Source organism: Rattus norvegicus, chromosome 14 (assembly GCF_021556685.1).
Source record: "Rattus norvegicus strain SHRSP/BbbUtx chromosome 14, alternate assembly SHRSP_T2T, whole genome shotgun sequence".
Lineage (NCBI taxonomy): Eukaryota > Metazoa > Chordata > Mammalia > Rodentia > Muridae > Rattus > Rattus norvegicus.
Window position 1 is genome coordinate 1,180,854 of NC_141547.1, and position 21,836 is coordinate 1,202,689.

Sequence of the window (21,836 nt, forward strand, 5' to 3'; positions counted from 1 at the left end):
TTTGTTTGTTTGTTTTTGTTTTTCGAGACAGTGTTTCTCTATGTAGCCCTGGTTGTCCTGGGACTCACTCTGTAGCCGGGGCCTGGCCTCAAACTCACAGAGATCCGCCTGCCTCTGCCTCCCAAGTGCTGGGATTAAAGGCATATGCCACCAGAGTCCGGCTGCTGAGTATTTTTTTGACCGTACTGAGATCGTGAATGTACTATGTTTCATTTTGATTTCCACATCCCCCACATTGGTATCGTGTTTAGGAAGGCAGCTGTTGATTACGTACTGACCTTATACTTGATAACTTTGTGGAACTCACCTATATAGCACAAGCACCCTAAGAGAGTGTGGATGGAGGTGGATCAAAGATTTAGAGATGTGGCAATACAGGAGGTAACCGTGGTGATGGCTCCTTTTGGTGATCGGCTTAGATACTACCTAAACCAGAAGCTGGTGACAGGCATGTTCCCACCTAAAGCGAGGGTCCTGAACAGTGAAGCCTGACCTGTCCTCTCAGTCTCCCAGGTAGAATGTCAGGACATCAAAGTCCCAGCCCAGAGCAGCTCCAGGCCATAGGAGGAGGGCAAAGGCGGGTAGGTCTTGCCCTCAAAGAGGGCAAGGATCACAGGCTTTATGGTTCTCAGAGTGGGTCTGCCCCTTTCAGGCCACCACCAGGTTTTGCTCATTTTCTCCTTACTGGACAGGGCTTCACCTACAAATGGGAGAATCCGTCTGACATGTACACAGCCCCACTAAGAACACGCCAAAGGCTGGAACCACACAATAAGCTTGTTCAGACCTGTGTGGCTGACAGGTGATACCATCCAATGTTGAAGAAAAACAGCAGGAACACCGGGAGGTAGAGGCCAGGCTAGGCTATGCCACTGAGACTTCTACTCAAAACTCAAATCCCTAAGCCCAAGGAATGAACAAAAAGGAATAGTAATCCTGAGGGCTAGACCATCGTGAGAAGGGGGAAGCCTCCTCACTGAGAGAAAGTCGCCTCCTGCTTGCCCCTGCTTGGCCAGTCCTCCTATTGCTTCACAGCGCGGCTTTCTCGGTCCTACCAGCTCTTCACTCACTCACACGAGTCTGAATAGGGTTTTTGGCACTCTGGTCTTCTCTTTAACAAGTCGGACTAAACGCAGTGGCGAGTGTCAGATGACTCTTGTCAACTGCTTTAAGCCAGAGTCGGGTGACTCATGGGCAAATTAAAGAGTCTTAAGTGAGGTCAGGAGCTGCCTACTCTGGAAGCTGTCTACTCAGGAAGCTGTGGACTTGAAGGCAGGGATGGTGTAACTAGGCTCAGCCTTTCCTCGCCCTTCACCCCGCCTTTCTCCTCTAGGAGGAGTCTAGTGACAGGCCTGGATTGGAGGCTTTTGGAACTGTTCCCTGTCTCCTCCTCCAGGTTGGCCTCAGGCCTTTCGTGAACCTCAAGAATTTGGAAGACCTTTAAGGAAAAGCAAACTTTGCTGAAGTAGAGACCCATTTCCCGCACCTACCACCGCGGACGTGTTCATGGTACAGGCCATACACACTTGTATCCAAATTACCTCTTAAAAGGAAATTTTTGCCCTCCGGTTTTCAACTCGGCTTCTGTCTGTGGGTAATCCTGGTTTCCTTTCACCAAACTTGTCCTTCGGGGCGGAGACTAACCAGATCATTCCGCCCCGCCCTGCTCCTGGGACAGCCTACCCACCGCTGCAGCGCTTTGCAGTGTAATGCAAGTGGGCGGCCCGCAGACACTGGGATGGCCCGGACTATGGACCGACTGGAAGCCTGCAACAGCCCGGGAACATCTGGGACCCCCGGAGACGCGTTGCCTGGTCCCCGTGTATATGCGCGCCGCTGGGTCTTTCTGCTGGTGGTTAGCCTCCTGAGCTGCTCCAACGCGATGGTACAAGGGTGCTGGGCGGGCGGGGCTGGGTCTTTCCTGCAGCCCCAGCGCCAATTGTTTTCGTCACGGAAAACCTTCCTTTGGCTCAAAAAGTTGTAGAAGAGGGGCAAATGCCTGTCCTTCCTGGCATGGATCAGCCAGGGAAACAGATCTCTTAGTCTCAAAGAAACATGTTGCTTTCTCGTACTGTCTCGTATGTCCCAAATGCTGATGTTAGGGGCCCTCTTCATCCATCAGGGGCAGTTAGCCTGCAAGTGATCTTCCCCAGGCACAGGTACACAGTACCTGAGTTTGAGTGGAGGGAGAGCATGGAGCTGCTATCATCTGCTGCTCAGAGACTGAACCTTTCTGGTGCTGGATCTCCCTAGAACCTGTAAAGGAACTTTGGGTCACATGTGGCCACTCATCTGGATAGGTAGCATTTGGGCTTACAACTATAAATTATAACAAGTGTGGCTCAGATAGTGCCAAGCATGTGGGACCATGAAGCCCACTGGTCACAGTTGGAGCCCCAGCCGGAATCGTGACCATTAATATCAGGTGTAGATGGGTGTCAAGCACACTATGGGTTCAGTTCCCAACCGGCTTTCCATGTGAACAAGCACTAGGTTGATTCCCATGGCCTGTTCTTTTTTCCCCTGCTGTGCTGGTTGTGAAGAAACAGCTTTGAGAAAAGGTATGAATGCAAGTATACTAACCGTGGTGGCAATATCAGATACTTCTCTCCGGGTAGCTACCTTTGCTGAGACTTGTCACTGTGGGTTGGCTCAAAGGTCCCCTTTCTAACATTGGAAAACGTAACTGGTTTGGGGTGGATGTCTGAGGATACATGGAGAAAGCTACTTGAGTTTTACCTTTTGTAGATGCAGCAAGTTCCTGGACTCTTGGGTGATGTCCTGCTGTCCTAATGGAGATAGAATATAACCCTGATTCTATGAATTGTCACGGTCCTGGCTTGGTCCCCATTATGACCGGGGGCTTCACGTTTTGTCATGCTTTCTAACATAAGTCCCTGATCATTCATCTGTAGCAGTGACTGGGGGGCCAGGGTTCTGAGAGAACAGCCTGAGGGGGCACGCACAACAGGGCTTACATGAGACCAAGAGATGGCACGGTGTTTTGGATGGGAAGGAGATCAGGGGCTGAGTCAGGATGAAACTGAAAGCTGGTTGAAGTTATTTTCCTTCTTATTCTTGTACAATGAGGTGGATGGATTTTTTTTTTCCTCCACCTATCTGCTGTCTTACACATGCTAGAGCTCTCTCTGCCCACTTTTATGTGGAGCCATAGCTCTGGGAGGAGCAAGGACAACCTTGTGAGACTTGTGAACACGTTCTGTTAGCATACCCTGTCTGCTTTGAGAAGTCAGGCAGGAGGCAGCTAGGCCTATATCAGCTGCTTTCTAAGCCTGGGAGATCTGTTCCTTGTGTTGTCCTGAGGGGGGGGGGAGGAAGAAAATGCAGCCGTTGCACAACCTCGGTGTTTGTGGTGGGGAAGCCTGGGTCTCTCTGTTCAGCTCTGGAGGGTGTGACCCTCTGTCATGCTCAGTATATATTCTTTCTACTGCTTGATGACCCCTTCTCTCTACCCAGCTTTCCATACTTCTTCCAGAAAATAAAATTCCTCCACTCTGCACTCCTCTGCTTTTGGGAGAGTATGTGCAGAGAAAGATGCCATTGATTCTATCCCATCTCTAAAGAAGTCCTGGGCTCTGAACTCATCTGTCCTTGGCTCTGTTTGCCCCCTCCTTGATCCTTATGGATGTCCCGAGCCTCTAAGGCATCAGTATCCATCACCACCCACCAAACCTCATCATCTCCCCAAAATGTGTTCCTTATCCATTGTGTCTCAGCACATTGCTCAACCATGAAATTTGAATCCATGGCTACCATCTGCCCTGACTCCCATTTCTCCCTCTTTTACTTGTGCTCCAGTACTGTGCCCTTAAGTGTTATGACTTACTCAGTGTCCAGGATATCCCACCCAGTGAGATCCTGGCTTCTCTGTCTCATCGCTCACACCCAAGTCCCAGCTGCTCACTCTCCTCCTCCTCTCACCTTTCACACAGTGCCTCCCAGGCAGTGGACACTAACCCTATTGATTGACTTCAGCTTCCTCAGAGAATCAAGTCAATCCTAATTAGATTCGTGGTCCTGCAGTCCCCGAACAGGTTTCTGGCCTCTGTGTCTGCCTCCAGGCTGGTTCATGGTCCACTGCCAATTAGGCTGTAGTCCATGCCTGTCTGCTTTCCTGGTTTGTAACAGAGTAAACGCGGTTCTCTACCAGGGTGACCCCGAATTTCTATTAGGCTGTGTCCCTATAACCTTCGCAGCTACCCTTACATCCCAGCTCCTCGCCTGAGCTAGCCAAATGGAGATCATAGGCTTCAGCCAGAGCAGAGATGGCTAGGTGATGTCTGTGACCTGTAGCTGACGTCCATGTATCCCATAGCTCTGGCTCACCTTCGCGCCCGTAGCAGACACCATAGCGCAGCACTTCTCCCTGTCCATGGACCAGATCAACTGGCTGTCACTAATATACCTTGTGTTATCCATCCCATTTGGCATGGCAGCCATATGGGTTCTGGACTCTGTTGGCCTCCGTGGAGCGGTAAGTCAGAATCCATTCTATTCCTGCGTAGGGTGGGCGGGCTGGGGACCCTTTGACTTTGGGTGCAAAACCCTGATCCCTTCAGATTAGACTCCCTTAGCCCCACCTGCTAGGCTTCCCAGCCAAGCAGCTTCGGGGAGCAGGTAGTTATTGGGGTGTCCCTATAAGCTATGGATAGGCATCTGGAGATACGGATGTTGAGGCTCTAGGCTAGCATCTAATCTCTGACTGTCCATTTCTACAGACTATCCTGGGTGCATGGCTGAATTTTTCTGGGAGTTTGCTACGTGCTGTGCCGTGCTTGGCTGTCAGGATCCCCAGTCCCTTTGCCTTCTTCATGAGTGGCCAGAGCCTCTGTGCTCTGGCCCAGACCCTGGTCATCTCTTCTCCAGCCAAGCTGGCTGCCTTGTGGTTTCCAGAGCACCAACGAGCCACAGCTAACATGATCGGCACCATGTGTGAGTCCAGGGATGGGACCTCTGCAACCTGGGCTCAGCTCATAGGCCCTGCTGGATGTCTGTAATCTACTCCCTGGCTTGGGCCAAGGCCAAGGTGCACAAACCAGGAAGGATTCATCCCAAGGGCTGGGGTGAGGCTTGTCACGGCTGATCTGATACAACTGTTTTTCTATCCAGCAAATCCTCTGGGCATCCTAATAGCAAATGTGCTGTCTCCTGCCCTCGTCAAGAAAGCAGAAGACATCCCTATGATGGTGAGGGCCTTGCGATTGATTATCTTGCATGTGGCATGTGTGCTGCGTGAGCTTGAGCATATATACATAGACTTGTGTACACAGCACCTAAGGTCGTTGTTCCCGGGTGCGGTATATACTCACATTTGCTGGTATGACATACGTGGATGTGTTAGCATCATCTTCTTATGTAGCGATAAGTTCGGAGCCTCGGGAAGTTGGGCTGGTGTCATCAAGGAGGGAATTATCCTTGAGTGGTGTTCTGAAAGCTAGTGAAGAATACCTGGGGGGTGGAGTGATACAGCCCCCCAAAGGGCCTAGGTTTGCTGACTCTGTGGAGATGAAAGGCAGGAGGCAGCTATTAAGGTGGGCAAAACAGACTGAGACATGTGGGGGGTGCATGTCAGTGTGACTTCTTTGTGACACTCAGAACCTCTCCCCAGCTTGGCATCTACATCGTTCCTGCTGCCCTTGCCTGTCTGTTGGCCACTGTCTGCCTCTGGGAGAGTGTGCCTCCTACCCCACCGTCCGCAGGGGCTGCCAGCTCTACTTCAGAGAGTTTCCTCCACGGGCTCAAACTGGTGGGTGATGTGGGCTCTGGGGGCAGGGAAGCTGTGATCAGAAACCTGTTAGGGCTTCTGAGTTAAGGGCTGTTTTTCCCTCTAGCTCATGAAGAATAAGGCCTATGTCATCCTGGCCGTATGCTTCGGTGGTGGCATCGGTGTCTTCTCCAGCTTCTCAGCCCTCCTGGAACAGATCTTTTGTGCCAACGGCTACTCTAATGTAAGTAGTAGCCCTGTCTAAAGAATGGCTCTGCCTCTGCCAGGGTTACCTACTGTTTCTGAGCGCTCAGTGTTCACCCCTGATAGAGATTAGATCAGCATCCTCTCAAGCAGGTGGTAGTCATGGCTGTTTATATATCCCGGGGCCATGACCTCTGGCGGGTATGGGTCTCTCATGGGCGATAGGCACGGACCCAGGGTCTGTGGGTTGTCTGTGGTGATGCCCTTTCCCTTTATTGGTGTGCTCATTGCAGAAAATCCACCTTAGGAGGCGGCTTGGCAGGGCCATCGGGCCTGGTCCTTTGGAACTGCCCTGGTGATGGTATATGCCCGAGGGAGCTCTGGAGGCTCCCTGCCTCCTGATAGGTCTCAGTGTTCCCTCCACACTTCCAGGAGTTCTCAGGCCTCTGTGGGGCTCTCTTCATCGTGTTTGGAATTTTGGGGGCACTGCTTCTAGGCCTGTATGTGGACCGGACCAAGCACTTCACCGAAGCCACCAAGATAGGCCTCTGTTTGACTTCCCTGACCTTCGTGGCCTTCGCTCTGGTGAGACTGTTAAGAACAAAGACTGCCCTCATAGGTAGCAATGAATATCCTAGTAAGAGCACCAGTGGAAGGGGAAGCCCTGGGTCCTGCTAAGACTGAACCCCCAGTGAACCAGACTGTTGGGGGGAGGGGGACAATGGGGGGAGGGTGGGGAGGGGAACACCGATAAGAAAGGGGAGGTGGGAGGGGGATGTTTGCCCGGAAACTGGGAAAGGGAATAACACTCGAAATGTATATAAGAAATACTCAAGTTAATTAAAAAAAAAAAAAAAAGAACAAAGACTGCCCACCCAGGATGGAGGGATACTATGGCGGGCAGGAGAGTAGGGGGCAGCAGGTACAGTGGTGGCTTGCCAAGAGCAAGTGACTCGGTGTCAAACCTGTTTTATGCCTGAGGGTAGGCCCTGGGTAGAAGTGGCTTCACTGCCACATTCATGTCACCCAGTCTAGGAGCTCAGGGGTGGGGGCAGGGTGTGTGTGTCATGTCTCACTGCCATCCCTGTTCCATTTTTCTCTACCCCTTGGTACCAGGTATCCCAGCTGCAGGGACAGACCTTTGCACTGGCTGCCATCTGCTCTCTCCTTGGGCTCTTTGGCTTCTCGGTGGCACCTGTGGTCATGGAGCTGGCAGTTGAGTGTTCGTTTCCTGTGGGTGAGGGTGCCTCTGCTGGCTTGATCTTTGTCCTGGGGTGAGTATCCTGTTACACTCACCTCCTCTCCTAAGGCGTGGACTCTTTCCCTCACCGTGCCTGAGCCACATGTCCTAGGCTCCTGATCCATGAAGCTAGGAACTTGCTTCCTCTGGCCAGGGATGAGCATGTACTTGCTGTGTGCAAGCCTGGGCCAGCTGCATGTGCAAACCTGGGCCAGCTGCAAGGCAGGTGTGGATAAGGACAATGTACTGCTCCGGGAGTAACAGGGGTTGTAGTGGTTGGCACAGATGTTGTTCCCTGCCCACAATGACATTAAACATGGTGGACAGAGAGTTTTTCTGCCGAGGCTGAGGGCCCTGTGTATCCAGGCAGGCCGAGGGCGTGCTCATCATGCTGCTATTGACGGCAGTGACTGTGCGGCGAACAGGCCCATCCTTCTCTACCTGCCGGCAGGGTGAGGACCCTCTGGACTGGACAGGTAAGTGTCTGTGCCTAGGTGAGTGTTTGGCCCTAGAGATAAGGCCAGGAAGATCTTACCAGGAAGATAAGGATAGTAGGAGGCCTGGTCCAGTTGAGAACTTTGATCTTGATTGCTCCTTAATCCCCCAGTGCAGCACCAGTTGGTGTAAGCATGAAATAGTGTGGTCAGATGCCTAGGCTCTGCTTGTGGGTGTAGCTCAAAGACGCTGACACAAATCCAGCATTGTGTAAGGTGTTTCAAAAGTCCAGGAAAATAGATTAAGATCTTAGACAGGACTGAGATCTTGGAGAGAAAAAGAGACAAGGACAGAAACAGAAATACAGAAATGCACATAAAAATACAGAGACACGGAGAGGGAGCTATAAAGAAAGTCTACCTGGACAGACAAAAGGGGCAGTGGGAGTGGATTAGAGATAGACAGGGATAAAGACAGAGATACAAAGAGACAGGAAGATTGAGAGAGCGGCCAGCAGGCAAGCAGGCAGGCAGGCAGGCAGGCAGGCAGACAGAGAGACAGGCAGGCAGGCAGACAGACAGGCAGGCAGACAGGCAGGCAGACAGACAGGCAGGCAGGCAGGCAGACAGACAGGCAGGCAGACAGACAGGCAGGCAGGCAGACAGACAGACAGGCAGACAGGCAAGCAGACAGGCAGACAGGCAGACAGGCAGGCAGACAGGCAAGTAGATAGGCAGACAGACAGACAGGCAGGCAGACAGACAGACAAGACAGACAGACAGGAGGCAGGCAGGCAGACAGAGGCAGGGAGATGTGGAGATGACAGTGGGTAGAACAGTAGTGGCACACCCATGTCCCATAACTCATGATTCCTCCCTGTTGGAGCCTGGGTCTGAGAACATTCTGAGAACTAGTGAAGGTTTACATCAGTACTATTTCCAGACCTCTCTGTGGTCGCCATCACTGGGGTTAGCTGGGTCAGGTCTACCAAGGCTTCACTATGGTGGGAACTGGGGGCTCTGGCTGCCTGGACAGTTGAGGTACAGGCCTGTGCTTGTGTCCCTAGTGTCCCTGCTGCTGCTGGCTGGCCTATGTACCCTTTTCACCTGTGTCTTGGTGATCTTCTTCAACACACCATACCGGCGCCTGGAGGCTGAGTCTGGAGGATCCTCTTCACCCATGATGTGTGCCGGGGATCCAAGAAATGAAAGCCCCACCCAAGTGGCACCACTTGAGACTCCTGGCTTGACACCTCCAGACGACGCCTTGCAGGAAGCTCCTGGGCCTGCTTCTGTCTCCAAAGGACACTCAGAATGGACAGAGACCATAACCAGAAATGTCTAGTAAAGCATAGGGTTGCTAGGGTCTCTTTGTGCCAGCAATCCCTCTGACAGGGACACACAGTCCTTAACAGACCCAGGGTATGATTAGGATGGCCTTTTGGTCCTCAGGAAGACTGTGGTGGAATTGAAAATAACTGCTGTTGAATGGATACTAGTCAGTTAGGGTGGACCCTGGCCAAGCCATATTTATGGTGGCTACTGCAAGAGGGCCTGTGCAGGGCCAAAGGGAGGGAGTTAGAGACTCCTGGCATAAGACCTGGGGCGTTCTGAAGGCTATGGCATGACCGGTCTGAGGCAGACAGGTGTAGGAAGAACTTGTCTCCACTGTCTCACCAGGCACTGAGCCCGATTCTAAAACAGCACAGAGGGTGGTGAGCTGGTCTGAGCAGAGTAGGGAACACATTCCCTGCAATGAACACCCCTAGGGATGTTTATGTGTCCAACTTTATTGAGTGATTGAGCAGCATATACTTCCTCCTCCACATGGGCAAGCATAGAGCTCAACACTTTGTGGTCTAGGTTGCCAGCCACAGCAATGAAGGCAAGCACCAGCATGTGAGTTAGGTGGGGTATCGAGGGGGAAGTCATGTTGGTGGTGGTAGGAGGAGGAGAGACAAGGTTCCTGGGCTCCAGCAGCCCTGACACTGTAAATTACAGGCACCAAACTCCTTTCAGTGGGTTCCAGACTCTGGTTTGACCTGGTCAGGGGTGAAAAAGGTCAGTGGGCCAAGGGCCAGGCCAGGGAAGGGGCTGGGGATGTATGCAAAGTAAGGTCAGAAGAGGGATTGGAGGAAGTGGGGCGGAGAGGGGTGGGAGAAGGGAAACTGTAAGAGAGGGAAATGGAGGGAAGAAAGGGGTGGGATACTGTGAGTAATGTGTTGGTGGGAGTGATGGGAGTGGTAAATAAATGGAATAGACATGCTGGAAACCTAGACCTTATTCCTGCCTCTTAGTCTGCTGCTCTGTTATTGAGCTGGCCAGCAGTAGGGTGCTGATCTATCCTTCTGGGGGAATGTTGCCTCTAGCTGCCCACTGATATGCTTGGGCTTGTAAAAGCCACAGGAGTGGGGCTGGGGGTTGGGCGGATCTCATGTGCACTCAGCCTGTTGGCTCGGAACATAAGTAGACCTTTGGTCTTGAGAGTGGAAAAGTGACCAATTAGGCTGCTCTGAGGAAGAGTGGAAAGTTCCCTCTTGTGGCTCCTCTTGTGGGAGGCCCAACATAGGCCTGCCTCTCTCAATGTCCGCTGCTTTATTACTGAGCTGGCCAGCGGCAGGGTGCTGATCTATCCTTCTGGGGAAATGTTGCCTCTAGCTGTACTCTGATATGCTTGGGCTTTTAGAATGTCCCTGTCCCTGTCATGACTCACAGCAGATACAGGATGGGGTAAGAAGCAAACGCCTGGGATACCAGACTGTTTCTTTTTCCTAGTGCTGTGTGTTAGTAGTCCATATGAGAAGGAGGTAAGGCAGCAACAGATGGATAGACAACAGCACCCTGGGTAATGAAGGTCCAAATGGCAGGAATCAGTTAGTTATTCTGAATGACTCTGCTCTTAGGGTCTCAGGGTAGCCATTTAATGCCCTAGAGTTAGAGCTCAAGAGGGGCTGGTGAGGTGGGCTTGGGGCCCAGGTGCTGTCTCTTTTCAGGGTCGGTGTTCTGTAGACCCCAAACCAGCACTCATTTGTAGGTTAATGTCAAGGTGATACATGATTGGACGGTAGAGAGTTGGGCAGGACAAAGTTTTTGTAAGGCAGGAGAGAGAAGGAAGGAGGGGGGGATCAAGATGGAGTCTACAGAGGAGGATGGTTCAGATTTAGGTTCAGATTTAGGTGAACTTGATCGATTTTATCTTGTCTAGGTGGGTGGTTTATGTCTTTATCAATTGGCAGTGAATTTATAGTGTGGATGAATTGTGGATTGAGAATTTAACATGTTCTCAAGTATAGGGAAGGTAGGCACTAGGGAACCACCATCTCAGATAAAAAGTAACTGCCTTTCCCAGCTTCTAAGGTAGGACCAAAAGTCCCTTCCCCCTCCACCCCCAACCCAGGAGTGTCTCATGGTGAGCAACTATGAGAGAACAGGCTCTGGGTCAGCTGAAGTGGCTTGGAGAGGGTGGGAGAAGAGCTGGCATCTGGTTCTGAGATGATGATCAGGCCCACCCATACAGACCCTCTTCTAAGCCCACAAGGTGAGTCTAAGGGAGGTGTCGGGGAGGGGAACAGGACTGGCTGTCATCTACTGGGTTGCCTTCCCAGTCCCTGCCTCAAACCCATCCCAGGTTTTTCTGGGACCTGGACACACTCTGCCAGGTCTAAACAAACCAGGGCCTTGAATAGCTACTCTGAAACCCTGAGAGTAGAGTCCTTTGGAATAGCTAAGGGAAACTACAGAAACCTAGAACTGGCCATAACACCCCCAAATAAAAGGGTGAATCAGCATTGAGGGGCAATGCCCTTGCTCTGCTTGAGGGAGAGGTCACACCTATTCAGGGAAGTGTTAAGTGTCCTGCCGGTTCTCTTTGTCAATGAAGCTGTCTCTGTGCTTATCCATGAGTGTGAAGGGCTGAGAGTCAATGCCAGACTTATTGCGTTGCTGGTCACTTAGTGCTGGTGCCCCAGCTCCTACACTTACCCCTCACACCTGGCTCTGCTCCATCAAAGGGACAAGTACCAGCTGTGTGAGGGGTTCCCAGAGAGCAAAGGCAGACTCCCCTAGAACTTCCAGATCTGAGTCCTGCTCAGAATTAGAGAAGACATTGGAGAGTACCCTCTGGATATGCAGTTCCGTTTTCCATCTTCTTGGTCTTCCTGCTGTCTTGAGAGGCAGGAGTGCCAAGGATGAGGGCTTTGAGGCAGTTAGGGGAACACTTGGGGACACCCCCTGTTTTGGGAGACTTCACTCCAGATGAAGGAACTGTACACTGGAGGGTCTAAGCAGCCCGCTATGTCCAATCTTAGAGGGCTTCAGGGCGAATGAACTCCAAGGATGGGCTCATTTCTGGCATCCAGTTTTCTGAAGGTCCAGGCCCTCCCTCATTCTCCCCAGTCTGTCACCATGGCAGCTGCAGGGCTTGTATCTCTACGCCCACACCATTCTTTATGATCACACGAGCAAACACACACAGAGACATCCATGTGTAAGTGAATACACACACACACACACACACACACACACACACACACACACACACTTGGATGTCCTTTCCCAGCCTCTCATCACCTGCTCACCACGCCTGAGCTGCCCAGGATCCAGCTCCTGCCTGTCTTAAGATGGTGCCTGGTCCCATAAGACAGTCAGACTTTGGTTGCACTTCCTACAAGGACAGGCTGAAGACTGCCACCCCAGAGGACCAGACAATTGCAGAGTGAACCCAGGTAGTGTTGTGGTAACTCAGATACGCCTTCTCTCAGCTTACGCTCTGGGTGGTTTTACTCTGCCAAGGATGCTACATCTCCAGGGCATGTGTAGCATTACTGGCCAAAGGCAGGGCATCATCCTAGGCAACTGGGCTCAGCTGGGGCAGCAGAAAGCTAGGTGCTAAGGATAGAGTGCTATCTTTTCTAGACAAGCAAATGAATGGCTCTGATCCAAGAACTTAGGTTTTGTTTTGTTTTGTTTTTAAGACAGGGCTTTTCTGTGTATCCCTGGCTGACCTGGAACTCACTTTGTAGACCAAGCTGGCCTCAAACTCAGAGTATTTGCCTGTTTCTGCCTCCCTAGTGCTAGGATTGTGCTGCCTCAGCCTAGTAAAGAATTTGTTTTGTTCTTGATGTATCAAGCCTTTCATATCACTGATTTCTACTTTCTGGCTAACTGGCAGACCCAGGACCCATTGTGCTGCCACTTCTGGCCCCTCTGTAGCTGGGCCAATAACATTTCTGAGGGAGAAGAGCCTTAGAGATGATTAGACTGCCTGCAATGGGACCAGTCTTGACATGGCCCTCAGGTTTCCTACACATCTGACGGGCAAAGTTCAAGGAAGCAAATTGACGTGTATCCTGTCACTGGTGCCAGACACTGGATTTCTGGGGTGAGAATAAGGGCAGGAGATATGGGAGTGGGCCTCCAGGCTGCATGGGATGAGGGAGTCTAGGAAATACAATGAGAGCAGGTGACATTCCCCCACAGTCCCATAAGTTGGAGGCCTATGCCAGGTAAGAACAGCAGGAAGTAGCAGCCACAGATGGGACAAGTGGGGAAGGATTGTGCATCTAATAGCTGGGCAAACCCTACCCTGGTACATTTCTAAACTGTGACATCTTCCACGTTACCAGAGGTAGGAGTCTGTCCAGGTGTAGGAAGGATAGTTGAGAGCAAAGGCCCTCGGGTGGTAAGTTCTGAATTTGAGATAGGACCCCAGGGAGGACCTTGGCTGAGCCTGGGCACAGCACTAAAGATAGCAGCACACTGGGAATATTTAGATTCTGCACACAGCTGTCTCCAACAGGTGCAGGATCCTCCTAGTGGCGTCCTAAGCAGTTCTCATATCTGTGGTACCGCCACTGGGCAGATGGTCCTCTAAGAAAGCAAAAGTGAGCCAGTAAGCAGTGTTCCCCCGTGGTTCCTGGCTCTGCTCCTGCTTGAGTTCCTGTCCTGACTGCTCTCTGTGATGGAGACGTATACGGCTGCAGCCTCAAGAGCAGACAAAGCTGCTGTGAGTCCTCCTTTAGGGTTCCACCCAGGCATTTAGTGCAGGGTATTCCCACCCAGGCATTCAGTTGGGGTATTCCCACCCAGGCATTCAGTACAGGGTATTCCCACTCCCTACCTTAACCTACTGCCTATAAATGACACCTAGCTATAGCAGATGCCAAGCCATTCATGTATATGCTTGTGCCAGTGTGTATACTGTAAGCCTCTTTGCCTCTGCTCCATGTAGCTTCTGTGCACCCAGCCCTTGGTCCACACTCCTCTTGGATCCCAGAGTCACGTCCAGTTCTGGAAGCCTGAGCTGCTAAGGAGTCTGATTTATTTTAAGATTTAGTGAGGGAAACCTGTTTGGTCACACAAGGTTATCTAACCAGTTGTGCAGATGGCCACAGAGGTGAGAGAGTTTATTTGGTGCCTTGTAGGTCAGCATGCCTTTGCAGCTTCCTCGGGGAGCAGTGAGTCGGAAGGAGGTCAGGAATCTCACTGTGGCTCAGGTAGAGATGGGCTTGAGGAACTGAAGATCAGACGTACCAAAGGCAAGATAAGAGTATGTGGTGCACATGGCCTGGGTCGTTCTCTTCTCTGTTTAGGAAAATTTCTAGGATTCCAACAGAAGAGTTCCAGGACTTGGATTCTAGACCAAAGTAGGCACAGTTCCAGGACCTACGTGTGGCTCCTCTTCTGACGGCCCAGGAGAGCTAAGCACCTATTATGAGTCCTGGAGTTTTCATTGCTGCATTTTATCCACTTTATATTCATAGTTATGTTCTCCATATATATATATACATATATATATATACATACATACATATATATATGGACTTAAGAGACAGGAAAACATACCCCATCCCTACAGACTGTGTACCTTTCCAAGCCCTGATACAAAGCAAAACTGAGGAAGATGGCTCAATCGACAGCCTTAGGGAGATTTCAAATCACTATGGGGCATTGGGGTAAAGCCAGCCATTCAGTGGGTGGCTACGAACTTTACCATGACAGATGTTCACAGAGACTGCTTGCCAGTAATGGACACAGCTGGTAATCAGCTTGTCTCCTGCTTGCCCCATCCCTGGACAACTTCTGTGCAGGCCAGTGATTCTCAACTTTCTTAATGCTGTGGCCCTTTAATACAGCTCTTTATGTGACCCCCAACCACAACATTATCTACATTGCTGCTTTATAACTGTAATCTTGCCACTGTTATGAGTCACAATGTAAATATTTTTGAAAATAAGGGTTTGCCAAAGGGATCATGACCTACAGGTTGAGAACTGCTGGTCTAGACGGGCATGGCTGCTAGAGAGGTACGCACTCTAGGGACACGGACTGCAGAAAGATAGTTTGGCGATCTAGGTGCCTCATGGTTCATCCCCACGAGGCCTGGAGATGAGGTCATTAGGACTCAGGACCTGTGTTCCTGAGAGTGTGGGCAGGGAGACCCAGGGGTTAGCCCCATTTGGATGACCATCACCTGTAAGGCCCCAAACATACAGAGGTGGGCGTTACTAACTCTGGGTGAGAAAACACTGGCCAGAGGACATATGCGTCCGAGGCTGGAAGTTGCAGGAAAGCCCTGGAAGGTTGCTGACCTCTCAGGAAGAGCCAATACAAGTTCTGTAATCTCCTGCCCTGTCTCCCCCCTCCCCCCCCCCCCCCCCCGCATCCATTGGGCCGCCCCCGTCGGCCAGGTGTTCTTGTCTGTTCCAAGAGACGAAGGAATTGTTTGCTTGGTCTAGTCCACAACAGGTGGGCGACGGATTCCAGGGCTTGTGGTTCTTCACACGTCGATGCGGAAGTAACGAGGCTCTGCGTCTCCACCCTTCTGAAGCCATCTTGCACTAACAGCCCAGAGACTTCGCACGGGAAAGCGGTAACCAGCCTCTTGGGAACGCACTGCTATCCTCCAGTCGCTAGGGGGAAGCATTTGCGCTACGGCGCATGCGCTTTCCTGGCTTCAGGAGGCGTCTTGGCGTTCTTGCTGGCTTCCGCCCCAGGTGAGCTTCCGGCGCGGAGGTCACGGACAAAATGGTGCCCCCGGTTCAGGTCTCTCCGCTCATCAAGGTGAATCCCCTTCACCGTCACTGCGCGGTGCTCACAGCCCTTGTATGCCCCCTTTCCCTTCCCCTCCTCTGACTTAGCATTGCCCACCCTCGAGACTGCCGGCTGTGGTCTCCAAGCAATCCCCGGCCTGCAACCCTTGCACACACACCCGCCCATTGCTCCCTTTCCCAGTCCTCCTCCATCTCCGACCCTGCGATCCCCTTGTCCCACCGGTGTTCCTTCTGCTCTAACGTTTTGTTCTGCAGTTCGGCCGGTACTCCGCTCTGATCCTCGGCATGGCATACGGCGCCAAGCGCTACAGTGAGTTTGGGGATTGGGAGGGCGGGATTCCGGGGAGAGACACCTAGCTGTGTGACACTGCTCGGGCCAGCACCTCCTCGGGAGGGAAATAATTCTAGGCCAGAGGGGAGCAGGTGGGGACAGCTATCCGGAGATTCTGGAGTCGGCTTTTTCACGAAGCAGCATTTTTAGGGAAGAAGTTAATTGCTTCCACTCCCCAGGTTACTTAAAACCCCGGGCAGAGGAGGAGAGAAGAATAGCAGCGGAGGAAAAAAAGAGACTAGATGAGTTGAAACGGATTGAGAGAGAACTGGCAGAAGGTATGGTTTTTAGCCCCTCCCAACACCCACGAGGTTTCTGGAAGTAGCTGCTGTTTAGTGGACCAGGGGCTACCTCATCCCGTGACGCTTTTGTCCAGTGCTGCCCTCCGTAGAGCCTGTGGAGCAGGGGAAGCACACTACCCTTCTCTTGGGTGGCATCTGCAAATTCCCTTTCCTTTCAAGAGGCTACTGCTGAGCAGGCTCTCTGACCCCTCTCTGTTGACTTCCTGTAGATTCCAGTCAGATGGAGAAGGCAGTTGGGGATGCAAGGGATGGTTTTAGTGATGAAGTTAGATTCCCTTGGAATTAGATTGTGAATTGTTTAAGAACTGAAGTCCCCCATAAGGTGGCCCGAGTCTGTATGATGTGTAACATGGTCTCCTTTCACTTTTCAGCTGAAGATGTCAGCATTTTCAAGTGAGGCGGCAGTGATCTTGCTTTTCTCTTGTCGTTGAGGATGAATAAAGCTTCATTGTGTGATGCTCTGGCTTCCTCTCATTACTGCCTTGGTTGTTTGCTGCTAGGCACCAGCTCTGTGGTTCTATCCTGGCTTTTTCTCCTGTAGGGGCTTGGGTGGGGGTGGGGTGTGTGGAGTTTCAAAGGAATTAATGATCCTTACCCAACACACATACAAAGTAAAGCTCAGAAGCATGTGAGGAGTACTGAAGGGTGCAGTGGTAAGTCCAAATTGGGACCCAGGGATGCCAGGGTAATAGAGTGGCCTAGCCTCCTGGTTGCAGCTTGCTCTGCTCTGTGCTCTTCTGCTTATGTCTGCAGCTCAGGGCCCTGCACAGGGGGAAAGGTGGGGGTTGATGCCTTCACAGTAACATGGGTCAAAGTGATCTAAAGCTGAACTATTCAAGGAGACCTGGATGACTGGGCTCCTGTGTCCAACTGGGGTGATACTTAGTTCTTGACACAAACAAGACGCCCGGGAAGAGGGAACCTCAATTGAGGAATTGTCTAAGAGTTTGGCTTGTGGGCATGTCTGTGGGGCATTTTCTTAATCGATGGTTAATCTGTGGAAGTGCCTAGCCCACTGGGTGGTACCAACACTGGGCAGATGGTCCTCTTAAGAAAGCAAAAGTGAGCCAGTAAGCAGAGTAATCAGTATTCCTCCATGGTTCCTGGCTCTGCCCCTGCTTGAGTTCCTGTCCTGACTGTTGTTCTCTGTGATGGAGACGTGTAAACCAAATAGAGCAAGCCCTCCGGGTTGCTTTTGGTTATGGTCCTCACAGCAATCAAAAGCAAGCTGGAAGCGTTCCTGCTTCCTCAGTTTCGTGCTTTAAATAACTTTTCTAGGTTTGGAGCCTGTTTTTGTCTTTAAACTGAGTTGATCTACAGATGTGGTGAGAATCAGGACATGTAAACTTCAAAACTGTATATTTGGTTTTAGAGGCTGAAGAGCCGCTTTCCCCCTCTACTCTCCCCAAATGGTATCCCACTCTCTGGGGCTCTTAGAGTTAAATCTGCCACCCCATCCCCCAGACTGCTGGGTGTGCTCTCTTCCCAGGAATGCCTCCTTCCAGTTAGTCTTGGCCTGTTGGGAGGACAATTTCTTTGGGATTCCCATAAGTTTGTTCTTTGCCAGATAGTGCCCATGTCAGAGGTTAGTCTTGTGAGGTTCCATTGGACCACCTCTGTTTTACCCTCAGGCTCCCCTGTACAGCTACAGCCTCAAGAGCAGACAAAGCTGCTGTGCTTCCTCCTTTAGGGTTCCACCCAGGCATTCAGTACAGGGTATTCCCACTCAGGCATTCAGTACAGGGTATTCCCACCCAGGCATTCAGTGCAGGGTATTCCCACCCAGGCATTTATGCGGGGTATTCCCACCCAGGCATTCAGTGCAGGGTATTCCCACCCAGGCATTCAGTTCGGGGTATTCCCACCCAGGCATTCAGTGCAGGGTATTCCCACCCAGGCATTCAGTGCAGGGTATTCCCACCCAGGCATTCATGCGGGGTATTCCCACCCAGGCATTCAGTGCAGGGTATTCCCACCCAGGCATTCAGTGCAGGGTATTCCCACCCAGGCATTCAGTGCAGGGTATTCCCACCCAGGCATTCATGTGGGGTATTCCCACCCAGGCATTCAGTGCAGGGTATTCCCACCCAGGCATTCAGTGCAGGGTATTCCCACCCAGGCATTCAGTGCAGGGTATTCCCACCCAGGCATTCAGTGCAGGGTATTCCCACCCAGGCATTCAGTGCGGGGTATTCCCACCCAGGCATTCAGTGCGGGGTATTCCCACCCAGGCATTCAGTGCGGGGTATTCCCACCCAGGCATTCAGTGCGGGGTATTCCCACCCAGGCATTCAGTGCGGGGTATTCTCACCCAGGCATTCAGTATGGGGTATTCCCACCCAGGCATTCTGTATGGGGTATTCCCACCCAGGCATTCTGTACGGGGTATTCCCACCCAGGCATTCAAGTATAGGGTATTCCCACTCAGGCATTCAGTACGGGGTATTCCCACTCAGGCCACTTGCATTTGATCTCAGCTCTGCTCACAGCCTTGGCCAGCAGTTTTTCAACAGGACAAATATAATGTGGCCTCCAATGCTGTTAGGATGTGTAATACTGGCAAGTTATTTTCTCTTGTGTTGCTCTGACTTCCTGGGCATATGTCTTTACTGAAGCAGATGGGACAGGATACATACGTACAATAGTAGAGCTCTGATTCCAGACACATTTCACAGATCCATTACAAAGATCTCCGTGGGAACTTTATCAAACCAGATGAATATTATGGGCTACACTATTTAACTTATTCATAGTTGGTTTTAATTTGTAAAAACACCTTTAAAGTTTCAAAACATCCAAAGTTTGATCTTTTTCTCCCCCCTGTTCCTAATATCTTACACCAAACTGCTATAGGCAGAGTCCATACCCAGTGGGTGAGTGGCAGGAGGGACACAAAGCCATGAGATAGAGCTTATAGAATACAGCAGGTCGAGGACTTGGGTGCTGGACCACCATTGCAAATTTCTGTGCCCGCTGCAAAAGAAGATAGAGTGTGAGGCCTTGTCTTCTACACCCAGTGCCCTCTACCCCTGCAGGTTTCCCTGCAGGGGCTGAACTAGATCTGTAGCCAACCTAAGCCGATTACACTGAGCCTTGCTTAGCCCTTGAGCCCCTTCGGTCACTATGCCCTGATTACTTTCAGTCCTGACCTCCCGTGACCCAGAAGCTGGCCCTGGAGAACCCCAGGTCCAGGGTAAACAAACCCTGGAAAAGATAAGACAGTGTCACTGGGCTTCTGATCTGGGGTGCATTGGCTTGTTCAACTGACTCGCACGATACAAGGTAAGCATTGAGCCTCCTTAACTCTTAGCTCACTGTGGGTTTTGGGTTTTTTTTTTTTTTGTTTTGTTTTGTTTTGTTTTTTTTTTTTGTTTTTTGCCTTTTTGTTGTTTGATTCAGGTTTTCTCTCGTTTCTCAGGGTAGCTGGGGGATATGAGATATGCTCCACAAGGAATAGCATGGATGGATGGAGCATCCCTTGGCTCCAGAGCCTGTCTCAGCTGTTGTGCTATGCAAATTAGCTGCCTTGCTGCTTGCTTGGTGTTTCTCTGCCATCTCACAGCATTGACTTAGGGCTTAACTATGAGCCCATCCCGGTTCTCTGAGGGGCCCAGACCTTTCTTGGCTGCTACTCTGTCTTCTTCCTTCTTCTTCTCTTCCTCCAGTGCCTTGACTTTGGCCTCATACTCATCAGCTAGAGCTTTCCACTCCTTTCTGTTATTTTGCAGTCGGTCAAACATGGGCAGGATCTCTTCGTGAAATCGAGAAAATTCCTAGAGGGAACTGAGAAGTCACCATGCTGTTTCACGGATCTTGCAGGGCTCAAATGGTAGCTCTTCAAGGACTCAGGCTTCCCTACCACCGAACTCACTGGACTGAGAATGCTCTGGAATCATGGAGCTATATATCTTGCTTATAGGATTCTGGTATCTGTGGCCTGTTTATCTTAAAAGTCATAAGGACGGTGAAATGAGGCTTCAGACTCCCTGATACTGCATATACAATGACCACTCTTAGCACTGGTCACTGGACTGCAAAGATTGATCTCTAGGTCATATAATCTAAGACTCCACACTGCAGGCCTAGCATGAGCTTGGTTTCCTGACCCTTATCTTACTTTACTTGGGGCTCGCTCCAGACAATGTCATCTATAGTTAACCCCATAGGAGAGAACCTCTGAGGTGTCTCCTTTCCAGAACATCCCTAAGGAGGAGGACAGCATAGTAACTTGTGAGATGGATTTATGATATAGCATTAACAGGATGACCATCCCAAGAATAGAGCAGAGAATGTCACCTGCTGGAGGATTGGAAACTCCAACAAACTCTACAACTGCTTTCAGATGATGTCAATGAGCAGAGGGACAATGGGGCCCACAGTGGTCATCTCTTCCTGCTTCCCCAACTGCATACGATTGATGTCGCTTGAAACCACACAGCATCTACTTTTCAATGTGGGTCTGTCACTGAGTACAACTCAATGATGTGGACCTTGGGTGTCATGTATATCACATGAGGATACTGTAGTCAGGCCTGTCTTGTGAGTCTCTTCAAGTTCTTGTCTTATATTCTATGATCAAATAGCAGAACTCAAAGACTTGGCAGTTCTTTGGTGCCTGGCCAGCTAGTGGGAACATGGCTGCTAACATGTTCTTCAGGTTGTATTGGGGTATTCCATCGGAGACAGCTAAGACTCAGGCTTGAGTCACATTTTCACAGATACCTAGGAAAGTTGTGGCCACTTTCCTGAAGAAGTTGTGCCTGCTGTGGGTAAAGGGGTACTCCGAGGCAGGGATATTTAAGGTGAGACCTCAGGGTGCATAAGGACATTTTAGGGAATATACTTGGTGATTCTGAGGGACGGTCATAAGTTTGGGGACAAACCATTGCTTGGGCAGGTTAAGATGGGTGTTGCGGTTTCCCTCATCTATCAGATAAGGGTGGACACCTCACAAATGTCCCTGTTGGGTCCCTGTTGGATCCAGCCCATTCCCTACCCACCCTTAGCCAGTCTACCCCAGCCAATGTAGAATACCCCTGCTACGCACCTTGTACACGAAAGTACATACGAAGTCGATGAAGCCAACTTGTAGCTTGGGGAGCTCAGCTGCTTTGTTCCGGTCCATCATGGGCTTGTGAAGAAAACACAGGCAGATGACATGGGAGCTGTCTCTCCCTACGAGGCTTTGTTTGCTGGCAAAAACCTCTTTCTCGCTGAGTCTATACCTTGCTTAAAGCCTGCTCTAAACAGTTCTTCCCATTAGCTAGAGCTGGTTTGGAAGATAAGTGGTCAGAACAACCTTATATAGTTCCTGTGTGTATAGATACCGTCTCTGGTGCTAGCAGGGGGTCCTAACCCTAACTGTAACTCCCTCGTTGTCTTATCTTGGACTACTTCTCCCTGTCTTTCCCTAGGTTTGCCCTTCTCAGTTGACCTCCCTGGACTGTCCTGCCTAGTGCGTGTACTCTGAGGCTGCATAGACACTAGGTGCTCTTGATCGTGAGATACAACTCTGATCTTCCAATTTTTTCATGATTTCTATTCTACTA

The 21,836-nt window shown here is 50.9% G+C and overlaps 3 protein-coding genes across 3 annotated transcripts in view; 2 read left to right on the forward strand and 1 right to left on the reverse strand.

Moving 5' to 3' along the window:
• The first annotated feature begins 1,493 nt into the window (after positions 1 to 1,493).
• On the forward strand, positions 1,494 to 9,885 carry Slc49a3 (solute carrier family 49 member 3). Its single transcript, NM_001107246.1, has 10 exons — positions 1,494 to 1,885; positions 4,337 to 4,495; positions 4,740 to 4,953; positions 5,131 to 5,207; positions 5,630 to 5,767; positions 5,853 to 5,969; positions 6,362 to 6,514; positions 7,046 to 7,203; positions 7,536 to 7,645; positions 8,671 to 9,885. The coding sequence occupies exons 1-10, from the start codon at positions 1,739 to 1,741 to the stop codon at positions 8,946 to 8,948; spliced, it is 1,551 nt and encodes a 516-aa protein (NP_001100716.1). The 5' UTR covers positions 1,494 to 1,738; the 3' UTR covers positions 8,949 to 9,885.
• A 5,728-nt stretch (positions 9,886 to 15,613) lies between these two features.
• Atp5me (ATP synthase membrane subunit e) lies at positions 15,614 to 16,742 on the forward strand. Its single transcript, NM_080481.1, has 4 exons — positions 15,614 to 15,664; positions 15,910 to 15,964; positions 16,165 to 16,263; positions 16,659 to 16,742. Exons 1-4 carry the CDS (start codon positions 15,629 to 15,631, stop codon positions 16,682 to 16,684), a joined length of 216 nt encoding a protein of 71 aa, NP_536729.1. The 5' UTR covers positions 15,614 to 15,628; the 3' UTR covers positions 16,685 to 16,742.
• Positions 16,743 to 19,027: 2,285 nt separating this feature from the next.
• Positions 19,028 to 21,836, reverse strand: part of Pde6b (phosphodiesterase 6B) — a 43,106-nt gene continuing 40,297 nt past the window's right edge. Inside the window, exons 20-22 of the mRNA NM_001106024.1 lie at positions 21,335 to 21,418; positions 19,904 to 20,060; positions 19,028 to 19,260 (exon numbers count right to left, since the gene is read on the reverse strand). Coding sequence (NP_001099494.1) covers positions 19,199 to 19,260; positions 19,904 to 20,060; positions 21,335 to 21,418 — 303 coding nt within the window. The 3' untranslated portion in view covers positions 19,028 to 19,198. The remainder of the gene's footprint in view (positions 19,261 to 19,903; positions 20,061 to 21,334; positions 21,419 to 21,836) is intronic.

Coding starts and splice junctions, on each gene's coding strand:
- Atp5me (NM_080481.1), top strand. CDS start 15,629: ATGGTGCCCCCGGTTCAGGTCTCTCCGCTCATCAAG. Junction 15,665..15,909: donor AGGTCTCTCCGCTCATCAAG/GTGAATCCCCTT, acceptor TTTGTTCTGCAG/TTCGGCCGGTACTCCGCTCT. Junction 16,264..16,658: donor TGAGAGAGAACTGGCAGAAG/GTATGGTTTTTA, acceptor TTCACTTTTCAG/CTGAAGATGTCAGCATTTTC.
- Slc49a3 (NM_001107246.1), top strand. CDS start 1,739: ATGGCCCGGACTATGGACCGACTGGAAGCCTGCAACAGCCCGGGAACA. Junction 4,496..4,739: donor CTGTTGGCCTCCGTGGAGCG/GTAAGTCAGAAT, acceptor CCATTTCTACAG/ACTATCCTGGGTGCATGGCT. Junction 5,970..6,361: donor GTGCCAACGGCTACTCTAAT/GTAAGTAGTAGC, acceptor CCACACTTCCAG/GAGTTCTCAGGCCTCTGTGG.